Genomic DNA, 14,174 nt, shown 5'->3' with positions numbered 1-14,174 from the left:
CCCAAGGAAGACTGACCCTCACAGCAAGTGAGGTGAAGGAAACCTTTATCTCTGTATCAAATAATAATAATTTTATATAACTTTTCAGATTTATGGATGTGTATGGCACGGGTGCCCAAAGTGTTATCCGGATCGGGACAAGAAATGTCCAATGAGACCCGACAAGACAATGGAAGCTTTGTATAAAGAAACAATGAAGAGAGAAGAAGATATTCTAAATGAGGGATTCAATCTAAATTCTGTTTGGGAATGTGAAATATACGAACAGATGGAAAAAGATAGAGAGATGCAACAATTCTTTGAGCTAGTAAGTTTTCAAACAAATAGGCTAAACATAAAGTTTTCTTCAGAACAAGTACGATCAAAGACTCAAACCACGCGAAGCATTATATGGAGGAAGAACACAGGTATTTCGATCAATGGCAGTTGCGATTGAAGACATACTTCTAAATTATTACGATTTCAATAGTTTATACCCATATCTCAATGCAGGAGGTACAGCTTACCCTCGAGGAAACCCAATTGTGGTCGATAAGGACTTTCCCAATACTGATGAACCGTTAAAACTTAAAGGTATGCATATTTTTCCTATTCTTACTAATATATATTTTTAGGAATTGTGTTTTGTGATGTACTACCCACACAAGACGCAGCCATGGGGTATTTACCGCAGAAAATAATGAAGAAGCTCATGTTTGTTCTCTGTAGAACTTGCGCGAATAATCAGAATATTGAAGGAAAATGTACACATACCAAGGTCTCTGAAAGATTTTTGACTGGAGTATGGTGCACAGATGAGCTGAATAAGGCCGTTTCTAAAGGGTACAAGGTGCTCAAGTACCATGAAATCTGGCATTGGCCAGAAGAGGCTTGGGTCAAAGGAGGATTCTTTGCCGATTACATCAAGCCTCTATTGAAATTGAAACATGAAAGTAGTGGATGGCCAAAGGAAAATATGATGGATGAGGAAAAGAAAGCATACATCGCAAGAATATGGGAGATGGATGGAGTCAAACTGGATCCCTTGAAGATCATAAAAAACAAAGCACTGCGAAGCCTGTGCAAAATATTCCTCAATTCCGCCTGGGGTAAGTAGAAATCTATTGTCTTCTAATGTTGTTCCTTCTTCAGGAAAATTTGCACAGAACCCAATGAAAGTTGAGACAAGACTCATCTACAACAGTGATGGACTTGCAATGGTCAATTTTTTCAACGATCCCAACTTTGAACCAACTGGACTGCTTCCTTATGGCGAACACAAACATTTCATATCAAGAAAGCCCAAGAAAGACTTTCTCAAAACATCACCATTCACAAATCTTGCTATCGCGGCGATCACAACATGTGCGGCCAGGTTAAGACTCACTGAAGCTATAGAGAGAGTTGGAATCGAGAATATGATTTATTGCGGTATGTGAGTAAATGTAACACAAATACAACTATTATTTTTAGACACTGACTCTGTGATTTTCAAACAGAAGAAAGACAGTGATCCTCTCGGGGACCTCAAGGGAGATAATTTAGGCTACTTAACGAACGAAATTCCACCAGGGAATGAGTTGGTTGAAGCCGTAGCAATGGCTCCAAAGGTTTATGCATTGAAGATAAGAGACAAAGACGGCAACTACAGCTATACAGTAAAAGCAAAAGGAATGTGTTTGAACAGTGGCAACACTGGAAGTATCAACTTTGACACTATGAAAGAAAGTGTAGGTATCAGTTCTGTTATGCTTTGGCCAAGGTATTCTTTTCAGATGAATGCATTCATTCGAGATGGTGTAGCAACCCCCATGGAAGGCGAGATGTTAACGTTCAAAAGAGGAGATAATGCATTAGATGGCCTTTGGACCTTCAGATTGAAGAAGACTCTCAACCCTCGAATGGACAAAGGACACTACGTTGATGGTGTTGTAGCACCATTCGGACAAATATCAGGAGATATACAATTAATTAATGATTATCCTTTCTGACATTGTAAATAAATATTGTAGAGACAAAACATTTGTACACATTTCATACACAATCTGCACAATTTACGCACAATCTTTGCACAATCTTTGCACAAAAAATATATTGAAAAACAATCTATACACAATCTCAAAACAAAAATTTTGCAGAGACACAATCTATGCACAAAAATTTTTTGACAGAAATCAGTGTGAAATCTTACAAAAATTGAGAAAAAACAACACTTTTATCAGATTTTCAAAGCTTTTTAGTCAGTTTTTTCATGTGAGCATGTCTGATTTCACGACATATGTATGCATATATCAACGTTTTTAGTAATTTAACCTGAACATATACCAATTTTAAAGGCATAGCCATACATGCAGGTCTATATTTTGATCCATATACATGCACTTTTACAATATTTCGGTGTATATGCACACGTTTTGATATATTTCGGTGTATACGCATACGTTTTCACATTATTTCAGTGCATATGCAGACATTTTCACAACTGTTTAATGTATATGCGTACATTGCTTGCATTATTTTAGTGTATACGCATAGATTTTCACAATACTTTAGTGTATATACACCCATTTTCACAATATTTTGATACATACGCACAGATTTTTGCAATATTTTGATCCATATGCGTAGATTTTCGCAATACTTTGGTGTATATGCACCCATTTTCACAATATTTTAGTTGTATATACATACATTTCAACATTATTCTGGGGTATACGCACAGATTTTTGCAATATTTCTGTCTATTTTTGCAATATTTCTGTGTACACATGTTTTCAAGATATTTTGGTGTATATGCACACACTATCACAATGTTTTAGGTGTATATGCACACTTTCTACATTATTTTTGGTGTATATGCACACTTTCTACATTAATTTTGGTGTATGCACACACATTTTCACGATATTTTGATGTATATGCGCACATTTTTTCTTTATTTTCATACGTGGACACACGTTTCAGACTACTTTGCATGTATGTCTACGCATCTTTGCCTACACGTCTACACTTTTTTCGTGAACATACACACATTTTTCGTGCACGTACATACATTTTACGTGTATATCTACCCTTTTTTCCCTGTATTTTTTACATATTTTCGTGCATTTCCACAGATTTTTCGTGTATTCCTTCGCTTGTTTCGTATATGCACATATATTTTTCGTGCGCATACACACATTTTTATATGTGCCTACAAATTTTTCGTGTATGTCTTCTAGTTTTTTCATATACGCCTACATTTTTCATGTATACCTACATATTTTCGTGAATTTCCACAAATTTTTCGGGTATGCCTACATATTCTTCGGGTATGCCTGCATATTCTTCGGGTATGCCTATATATTCTTCGGGTATGCCTACATATTCTTCGGGTATGCCTACATATTCTTCGGGTATGCCTACAGATTTTTCTCCAAAATGATAGGCTTTTCAATGTTTTGTGATGATACTTGATGAAAGTGCCATACATTTTGCACAAACACCGTATAGATTCAATAGTTTATGGACTTATTTTACATAAGAATGGGAGTTTTCATCAATTTAATGATAAATCCATCATATTGTCCTTGAAGATGGCGTGTAGCTTTAATAAGAATGATGATACGGATGCGCATTTTTGCATCTGGAGATGCATTCCAAGAAATATTTCTAATTTTGTTCAGAAATATACTCATTTCATCTACAAATGACTAAGTTCAGACTTATAAGCTTTGTATTTTTATCGATAACCACATATATTTGCTACCGTTTTTATCTATATGCATCTTTTCTTTACACTAGGTGGTCACGGTATACTACATTTTTATGGTGATATTTTCAATGATCCGCATACTACATTCTTCTATTCTATCAACAAAAGCACTAAAGTGTAGTTTTCAATCATAGTTTGATAATGTATTTCAGGTGCGCAGCCAACACTATGAGTAATATTCTTGAAGAAATATGTGTGTACAGAATAGAACTGAATAGGGTGGCGACAATTTAAACAAATGAGAAGACTTTTCTTGACCTATGCACTTTCTCTGCGTCTCTAACTCTCTCACATTCAGCTACTCAAGGACTATTTTGCACCATTCCGTATTTTCAACGTCATCGTGATTGGTGATCTATTTCATACGCTCTCGTCGTGTTATTATGGATTCCTGTGAGGATTTTGATATGTGTGAGGACTTGGACAAAATAAATATGTACTTGCCAACAAAGAAAGAGGATAAATTAAAACCATGCAATCATCAAGAGATTGAAGACCGTTTTCGTGAATTCAAGCAATCAGCATACAAAGAAATTCACCAGCTATCTTGTGCTTTGAAGAAAGTTGGATATTCTCCTTTGTGTCCGGACGTCAAACGCCGAACAGATTTGGATTATATTCGCGAATGTTTGGATCGAATGACTGCTGACCAAGCTGTGTTTTACAGCCGAGCTGGTGAAGTATTGGTAGGGTGCTACGTCACTCCATTACGTCCGACTGAAGTTCAATGTGGCCAAGGAAATCTTAACCTTTGTCAGTATTTTGCTGCTAAATGGTGTTATAACATTGATGACAACCAGTATGTAGTGATCAACGGATGTGGGGCTGCTTATCCTGTGTCAGAGCTGTTCATTGTCAGAGTTCCAAGGTAACTACACTTATTTTAATCAGAAAATATATTGGTTTTTACAGACCTGAAGCTATGCAAAACGATAGAGAGGTTCGTGCTCAGAAGAAACGAGATAGCGGCATGAGATGGTCCATACCTTCATCGGATATTTCTGGTGCTCGAGGAATTCTATGTCCTAACAAGTGATATGATATTGTCAAATTGATGAATAATTGATCTTTATGTATATGTTTTGTGTGCTTACTCTTACTTGTTAATAATGTATCAATTGTACACGAAAAATGCAACAATTTCAGTTATATAACTTTTCTATAATGCCTAAAACTGTGTTGAATAAAGAACTATACATAATGTGAAGTTGAAAGAAACAATTATAAACATGCGGTCTTTACCACAAAGTCATCGAAAATAAAAGAACTGACAGGTCTTTAAATCAAATGGGTTTGAAACATATGCATCATCAAAAGACAGTGGGTTATAGTCTTCTAACCCATATGCATTATTCGTCGACATAATTATAACATATAACCCCAATAAATGATCATAGTCAGAATTTGTGTGCACTTTCGGAGATTGTTAAAGACAAAAAGGGTAATTTTTGAAGAAAGTACAAGGAACAGTAACTCAAATAGGTGCAAAGTCAAATAGCTGCATTGCGATATAATAAGCTCTGGAGAACACACGAAACCTATGTTTCAACATAAATTTAGCAAAATATTAGTATTTAGAAATAACTTTCATTAAAAAAGTCATTCAATTTATGAGTTTTTGTCATGAATACTCATTTTTGCAACTCAAAACAGCACGCAAAAAGACACAGACCCCCGATATTCTTCCGCAATTGTAAGGGTGAAGAGAAGGGGGTCCTGTTTTTTGGCACTGGGTGAGATAGAGTGTGTAAAGACGATGTGCCCCGGTTTTTTGACAACGCGAATAGCGGTGAGTAGTATGGAGATATGGATATCGGGGGGGGACACCTCCCAACAGCTGTTCACGGCGCTCCCCCACCCCCCAACCCAGCGGAAGAATATCGGGCCACCCTCCTCTTTTTACACACTCTCTCGTCACCCCAGCGGAAGAATATCGGGCCACCCTCCTCCTCACCCTTACACCAAAAAAACGGGAACCCCCCAGCGGAAAAATATCGGGCCATTTTCCGAAAAAAGAAGACCCGCTGGGGGGGTTCCCGTTTTTTTGGTGTAAGGGTGAGGAGGAGGGTGGCCCGATATTCTTCCGCTGGGGTGACGAGAGAGTGTGTAAAAAGAGGAGGGCGTCCTCCTTCCATCCATATCTCCATACTACTCACCGCTATTCGCGTTGTCAAAAAACCGGGGCACATCGTCTTTACACACTCTATCTCACCCAGTGCCAAAAAACAGGACCCCCTTCTCTTCACCCTTACAATTGCGGAAGAATATCGGGGGTCTGTGTCTTTTTGCGTGCTGTTTTGAGTTGCAAAAATGAGTATTCATGACAAAAACTCATAAATTGAATGACTTTTTTAATGAAAGTTATTTCTAAATACTAATATTTTGCTAAATTTATGTTGAAACATAGGTTTCGTGTGTTCTCCAGAGCTTATTATATCGCAATGCAGCTATTTGACTTTGCACCTATTTGAGTTACTGTTCCTTGTACTTTCTTCAAAAATTACCCTTTTTGTCTTTAACAATCTCCGAAAGTGCACACAAATTCTGACTATGATCATTTATTGGGGTTATATGTTATAATTATGTCGACGAATAATGCATATGGGTTAGAAGACTATAACCCACTGTCTTTTGATGATGCATATGTTTCAAACCCATTTGATTTAAAGACCTGTCAGTTCTTTTATTTTCGATGACTTTGTGGTAAAGACCGCATGTTTATAATTGTTTCTTTCAACTTCACATTATGTATAGTTCTTTATTCAACACAGTTTTAGGCATTATAGAAAAGTTATATAACTGAAATTGTTGCATTTTTCGTGTACAATTGATACATTATTAACAAGTAAGAGTAAGCACACAAAACATATACATAAAGATCAATTATTCATCAATTTGACAATATCATATCACTTGTTAGGACATAGAATTCCTCGAGCACCAGAAATATCCGATGAAGGTATGGACCATCTCATGCCGCTATCTCGTTTCTTCTGAGCACGAACCTCTCTATCGTTTTGCATAGCTTCAGGTCTGTAAAAACCAATATATTTTCTGATTAAAATAAGTGTAGTTACCTTGGAACTCTGACAATGAACAGCTCTGACACAGGATAAGCAGCCCCACATCCGTTGATCACTACATACTGGTTGTCATCAATGTTATAACACCATTTAGCAGCAAAATACTGACAAAGGTTAAGATTTCCTTGGCCACATTGAACTTCAGTCGGACGTAATGGAGTGACGTAGCACCCTACCAATACTTCACCAGCTCGGCTGTAAAACACAGCTTGGTCAGCAGTCATTCGATCCAAACATTCGCGAATATAATCCAAATCTGTTCGGCGTTTGACGTCCGGACACAAAGGAGAATATCCAACTTTCTTCAAAGCACAAGATAGCTGGTGAATTTCTTTGTATGCTGATTGCTTGAATTCACGAAAACGGTCTTCAATCTCTTGATGATTGCATGGTTTTAATTTATCCTCTTTCTTTGTTGGCAAGTACATATTTATTTTGTCCAAGTCCTCACACATATCAAAATCCTCACAGGAATCCATAATAACACGACGAGAGCGTATGAAATAGATCACCAATCACGATGACGTTGAAAATACGGAATGGTGCAAAATAGTCCTTGAGTAGCTGAATGTGAGAGAGTTAGAGACGCAGAGAAAGTGCATAGGTCAAGAAAAGTCTTCTCATTTGTTTAAATTGTCGCCACCCTATTCAGTTCTATTCTGTACACACATATTTCTTCAAGAATATTACTCATAGTGTTGGCTGCGCACCTGAAATACATTATCAAACTATGATTGAAAACTACACTTTAGTGCTTTTGTTGATAGAATAGAAGAATGTAGTATGCGGATCATTGAAAATATCACCATAAAAATGTAGTATACCGTGACCACCTAGTGTAAAGAAAAGATGCATATAGATAAAAACGGTAGCAAATATATGTGGTTATCGATAAAAATACAAAGCTTATAAGTCTGAACTTAGTCATTTGTAGATGAAATGAGTATATTTCTGAACAAAATTAGAAATATTTCTTGGAATGCATCTCCAGATGCAAAAATGCGCATCCGTATCATCATTCTTATTAAAGCTACACGCCATCTTCAAGGACAATATGATGGATTTATCATTAAATTGATGAAAACTCCCATTCTTATGTAAAATAAGTCCATAAACTATTGAATCTATACGGTGTTTGTGCAAAATGTATGGCACTTTCATCAAGTATCATCACAAAACATTGAAAAGCCTATCATTTTGGAGAAAAATCTGTAGGCATACCCGAAGAATATGTAGGCATACCCGAAGAATATGTAGGCATACCCGAAGAATATATAGGCATACCCGAAGAATATGCAGGCATACCCGAAGAATATGTAGGCATACCCGAAAAATTTGTGGAAATTCACGAAAATATGTAGGTATACATGAAAAATGTAGGCGTATATGAAAAAACTAGAAGACATACACGAAAAATTTGTAGGCACATATAAAAATGTGTGTATGCGCACGAAAAATATATGTGCATATACGAAACAAGCGAAGGAATACACGAAAAATCTGTGGAAATGCACGAAAATATGTAAAAAATACAGGGAAAAAAGGGTAGATATACACGTAAAATGTATGTACGTGCACGAAAAATGTGTGTATGTTCACGAAAAAAGTGTAGACGTGTAGGCAAAGATGCGTAGACATACATGCAAAGTAGTCTGAAACGTGTGTCCACGTATGAAAATAAAGAAAAAATGTGCGCATATACATCAAAATATCGTGAAAATGTGTGTGCATACACCAAAATTAATGTAGAAAGTGTGCATATACACCAAAAATAATGTAGAAAGTGTGCATATACACCTAAAACATTGTGATAGTGTGTGCATATACACCAAAATATCTTGAAAACATGTGTACACAGAAATATTGCAAAAATAGACAGAAATATTGCAAAAATCTGTGCGTATACCCCAGAATAATGTTGAAATGTATGTATATACAACTAAAATATTGTGAAAATGGGTGCATATACACCAAAGTATTGCGAAAATCTACGCATATGGATCAAAATATTGCAAAAATCTGTGCGTATGTATCAAAATATTGTGAAAATGGGTGTATATACACTAAAGTATTGTGAAAATCTATGCGTATACACTAAAATAATGCAAGCAATGTACGCATATACATTAAACAGTTGTGAAAATGTCTGCATATGCACTGAAATAATGTGAAAACGTATGCGTATACACCGAAATATATCAAAACGTGTGCATATACACCGAAATATTGTAAAAGTGCATGTATATGGATCAAAATATAGACCTGCATGTATGGCTATGCCTTTAAAATTGGTATATGTTCAGGTTAAATTACTAAAAACGTTGATATATGCATACATATGTCGTGAAATCAGACATGCTCACATGAAAAAACTGACTAAAAAGCTTTGAAAATCTGATAAAAGTGTTGTTTTTTCTCAATTTTTGTAAGATTTCACACTGATTTCTGTCAAAAAATTTTTGTGCATAGATTGTGTCTCTGCAAAATTTTTGTTTTGAGATTGTGTATAGATTGTTTTTCAATATATTTTTTGTGCAAAGATTGTGCAAAGATTGTGCGTAAATTGTGCAGATTGTGTATGAAATGTGTACAAATGTTTTGTCTCTACAATATTTATTTACAATGTCAGAAAGGATAATCATTAATTAATTGTATATCTCCTGATATTTGTCCGAATGGTGCTACAACACCATCAACGTAGTGTCCTTTGTCCATTCGAGGGTTGAGAGTCTTCTTCAATCTGAAGGTCCAAAGGCCATCTAATGCATTATCTCCTCTTTTGAACGTTAACATCTCGCCTTCCATGGGGGTTGCTACACCATCTCGAATGAATGCATTCATCTGAAAAGAATACCTTGGCCAAAGCATAACAGAACTGATACCTACACTTTCTTTCATAGTGTCAAAGTTGATACTTCCAGTGTTGCCACTGTTCAAACACATTCCTTTTGCTTTTACTGTATAGCTGTAGTTGCCGTCTTTGTCTCTTATCTTCAATGCATAAACCTTTGGAGCCATTGCTACGGCTTCAACCAACTCATTCCCTGGTGGAATTTCGTTCGTTAAGTAGCCTAAATTATCTCCCTTGAGGTCCCCGAGAGGATCACTGTCTTTCTTCTGTTTGAAAATCACAGAGTCAGTGTCTAAAAATAATAGTTGTATTTGTGTTACATTTACTCACATACCGCAATAAATCATATTCTCGATTCCAACTCTCTCTATAGCTTCAGTGAGTCTTAACCTGGCCGCACATGTTGTGATCGCCGCGATAGCAAGATTTGTGAATGGTGATGTTTTGAGAAAGTCTTTCTTGGGCTTTCTTGATATGAAATGTTTGTGTTCGCCATAAGGAAGCAGTCCAGTTGGTTCAAAGTTGGGATCGTTGAAAAAATTGACCATTGCAAGTCCATCACTGTTGTAGATGAGTCTTGTCTCAACTTTCATTGGGTTCTGTGCAAATTTTCCTGAAGAAGGAACAACATTAGAAGACAATAGATTTCTACTTACCCCAGGCGGAATTGAGGAATATTTTGCACAGGCTTCGCAGTGCTTTGTTTTTTATGATCTTCAAGGGATCCAGTTTGACTCCATCCATCTCCCATATTCTTGCGATGTATGCTTTCTTTTCCTCATCCATCATATTTTCCTTTGGCCATCCACTACTTTCATGTTTCAATTTCAATAGAGGCTTGATGTAATCGGCAAAGAATCCTCCTTTGACCCAAGCCTCTTCTGGCCAATGCCAGATTTCATGGTACTTGAGCACCTTGTACCCTTTAGAAACGGCCTTATTCAGCTCATCTGTGCACCATACTCCAGTCAAAAATCTTTCAGAGACCTTGGTATGTGTACATTTTCCTTCAATATTCTGATTATTCGCGCAAGTTCTACAGAGAACAAACATGAGCTTCTTCATTATTTTCTGCGGTAAATACCCCATGGCTGCGTCTTGTGTGGGTAGTACATCACAAAACACAATTCCTAAAAATATATATTAGTAAGAATAGGAAAAATATGCATACCTTTAAGTTTTAACGGTTCATCAGTATTGGGAAAGTCCTTATCGACCACAATTGGGTTTCCTCGAGGGTAAGCTGTACCTCCTGCATTGAGATATGGGTATAAACTATTGAAATCGTAATAATTTAGAAGTATGTCTTCAATCGCAACTGCCATTGATCGAAATACCTGTGTTCTTCCTCCATATAATGCTTCGCGTGGTTTGAGTCTTTGATCGTACTTGTTCTGAAGAAAACTTTATGTTTAGCCTATTTGTTTGAAAACTTACTAGCTCAAAGAATTGTTGCATCTCTCTATCTTTTTCCATCTGTTCGTATATTTCACATTCCCAAACAGAATTTAGATTGAATCCCTCATTTAGAATATCTTCTTCTCTCTTCATTGTTTCTTTATACAAAGCTTCCATTGTCTTGTCGGGTCTCATTGGACATTTCTTGTCCCGATCCGGATAACACTTTGGGCACCCGTGCCATACACATCCATAAATCTGAAAAGTTATATAAAATTATTATTATTTGATACAGAGATAAAGGTTTCCTTCACCTCACTTGCTGTGAGGGTCAGTCTTCCTTGGGGTCTGTGTGTGTGTGTGTGTGTAAATGGAATGGGTTTGTATCAAAAATGAAAATATACCTCAAAAACATCGTTTGTGGCCTCATTGAAAGCATCAGCAAAGTAAGAATGTCCATTAGCTTCAATTTTAACTTCTCCTCCACGTAATTTGTACTTCAAATGTAGTGTTGGATCTATTTTCTCAAGCCATTGGATATACTTTAACGCTAACATTGAATTATTTCCTCCTCCATAGCCATTCTCGGGAATATATCCTACATCTCCCTTCTTGATGTATTCGTGCTTCAATACGAACATGACATAGGAAGCTATAGTACATCCATTGACAATTGGGTTCCAGCCATTGAAAGTCGATTCGCACATCTGTAAAAACAAAAATACTAACAGGTTGAAACAATTTACTCACCTCAATGAAAGACATCAATGTTAACGTGAGAATGCGAACATCCGATTGGCAATACTTTAGCAGCTCATCATGTAACTTGAAACCATCATGGTAACACTTTTCATACCAGTCATCAAATTCTTTCTTTGTAGAAGGGGCCATGAACTGTGGGCTGTAGTACTCCTTCGATGGCAACGTTTTCAACTCTTTATCGTAATTGTCCGGATGATTGTATAAGTGGGGAAAGAAACCTTTTGCCTCGCCCTCCAGGCCAAAAGCTCCAGGCATTTTGGCTAGTCCCATTTGCAAGTATTGGAAAGAATCACGAAAATGCAGCTTTCTTTTCTCATATTCAAACTCTGCCGTTATGATTGTCATCCCATTTAATAAAATTTTTGGCTCTTTTGCCTTTGTGCCTCCTTGTCTATCGAGCTCTGCTAACAACATAACATGGTCATACCTGAAAATATCTTGGAAGTTGAAAATGTTTTATTACTGAAACATACCTTCCACCATTGTGTGCGATCACATATGCACCAGCTGCTCGTGGGTTATGTAGCAAGAAATCTGCAAAACTGGCTAATGGAGAATCGTGTTTGTTATTTTTGAATGGTGGAAAATCTTTGTAGCTGTAGGTCCATGGTTGGACACATAATTGACATCCTTCCTCTCCTCGGCAATCACTGCATATCATCCTTACACAAATCAGGTTAGGTTTGTGCTTGGGACCTCTTTCAATATGTCCTGGAAAAAAAGGTTTATACTTTGAATGTTTACATCCTTACCTTCGAATAATCCCGACTCTGCCACAATACATTCCATATCATACACGATAATAGCCCATTGTTTTTGGTTTTCTTGCTTCCTCAACTTTTCCTTCTCGTCAGGGACGTGGTGAGCACAAGTATGCCCCTTCAACGCTTTCTCCCTGCATATAGGACAGTATGCTTTTGCGTCACATACGTGTGTTTCTCCACGAATCCTCTCTGATCTATCAATCAAATTGCACTTTTCGCATCTGTAAGACATTACTAATGTTTGTCTAATTGATTAGCTACCTGCTATATTTCTTGCAATGTGGCAATCCCTTCTTTGATTTTGCAGTGAGATGTGCGTCAAAACACATTTTACTTCGAAAGTAAATATTACAAAAGCTGCAATAAATGTTCTCATCTTCTTGTTTGCATCCTGTGGCACCACATCTCTTGCATTTGGCTTTACATTTTCGATAATGTTGATTGTCGTCAAAAGTAGAGCATTGATAACAAAACCTGAAAATAAAAATAGTTGATTACAATAAATTGGTAACTTACCTTGATGCATGTTTTCCTTTGGTGTGATTCACATGTTCATAATGTCCCTCATAATAAAATAATCCAATAAACCCTTTGCCATCGGGATTGAATCGCTTTTCTTCAGTTGGGACGACCTGATGTTTGTTTGCAGCCCACAATATTATTTGATAGTTTGAAAGATAATTTGCAAGCTCTATAAGATCTTTTCGGCCATGCTCCTCTTTGTTCACATCCATCCCTGCATCGGCCAAAAGCTGCTTGGCAAGCTTTCCTTGTGATTCACTTTTGAATTTTGGGGTTATCTGTAAAAAGCACATATTACGGACAATCAAAGAGTCTAAAAGTACCTCTGGTCTTACGAGGCTTCGATAAAATTTTTCCATTTTCTGCCTTTCGTCTCCGTTGGCCGTAGTTTCTATATCACTTTCCAGTTTTCCTAGTGCAAGTGCTTTTGGTAGACAGTGGCTCATCCCTGTGACCCTGCTGAGGCTAACACCAAAATGTTGTTTCTGTTATGAAATAAATTATAGTTTGACAAAAGAAAGTATGCCTTACCAATAGTACTCTTCTTATTTTTTCTATTTTCTCAGTTTTCCGTGTGGCATGTGTTCCCCTGCCTCGTAGTTGTGATTGTTTATCCTTGAAAACGTTCATAGCAACAGTAAAACTCTCATCTAAACGGAGTTCTTTATTAGATTGCATCTGCTTAGCAATTTCATTCATTATCACTCCTCCATCAGCCACTGCATACGTTTTGTGGGTTACAAAGAAACCATCTCTATCGGTATACCCATCATGGTTCAATCTGTAAACGTTCTTCTTATGATTTGAAATTATGATAAAACTTACTGAAGCCAATATTTGGATGTTTTCAGATTTCCTCCTGATTTTTTGAGCATTCTACGAATAAAAATGTCCAAGAGCTTGGCCACATGCTGATGGAGTATTTTGTTGTTTTTTACTTTATCAAGATTGATGAATTTCATTCTGACAGTGTCCGCAATCAGAAACTGGCTGTTGTGTCTTCGAAAATGTGGTTCATTAGAAGTTATAACATTTTCTGTGAAGAACTCTTCTTCCTCGGG

The 14,174-nt window shown here is 36.8% G+C and overlaps 2 protein-coding genes across 2 annotated transcripts; one reads left to right on the top strand and one right to left on the bottom strand.

The window, feature by feature from the left end:
* Positions 1-4,116: 4,116 nt before the first annotated feature.
* On the top strand, positions 4,117-4,769 carry GCK72_015987 (uncharacterized protein; the record flags this gene model as incomplete). The annotated part of the gene is made up of 2 exons (XM_053731250.1): positions 4,117-4,601; positions 4,646-4,769. 2 exons carry the CDS (start codon positions 4,117-4,119, stop codon positions 4,767-4,769), a joined length of 609 nt encoding a protein of 202 aa, XP_053586022.1.
* Positions 4,770-6,642: 1,873 nt separating this feature from the next.
* On the bottom strand, positions 6,643-7,295 carry GCK72_015986 (uncharacterized protein; the record flags this gene model as incomplete). Its single annotated transcript, XM_053731249.1, has 2 exons — positions 6,643-6,766; positions 6,811-7,295. The coding sequence occupies 2 exons, from the start codon at positions 7,293-7,295 to the stop codon at positions 6,643-6,645; spliced, it is 609 nt and encodes a 202-aa protein (XP_053586021.1).
* Between the last annotated feature and the right edge of the window lie 6,879 nt (positions 7,296-14,174).

The sequence above is a fragment of the Caenorhabditis remanei genome, chromosome IV, assembly GCF_010183535.1.
Source record: "Caenorhabditis remanei strain PX506 chromosome IV, whole genome shotgun sequence".
NCBI classification, from domain to species: Eukaryota; Metazoa; Nematoda; class Chromadorea; order Rhabditida; family Rhabditidae; genus Caenorhabditis; species Caenorhabditis remanei.
This window is presented reverse-complemented; position numbering and strand designations above follow the sequence as displayed.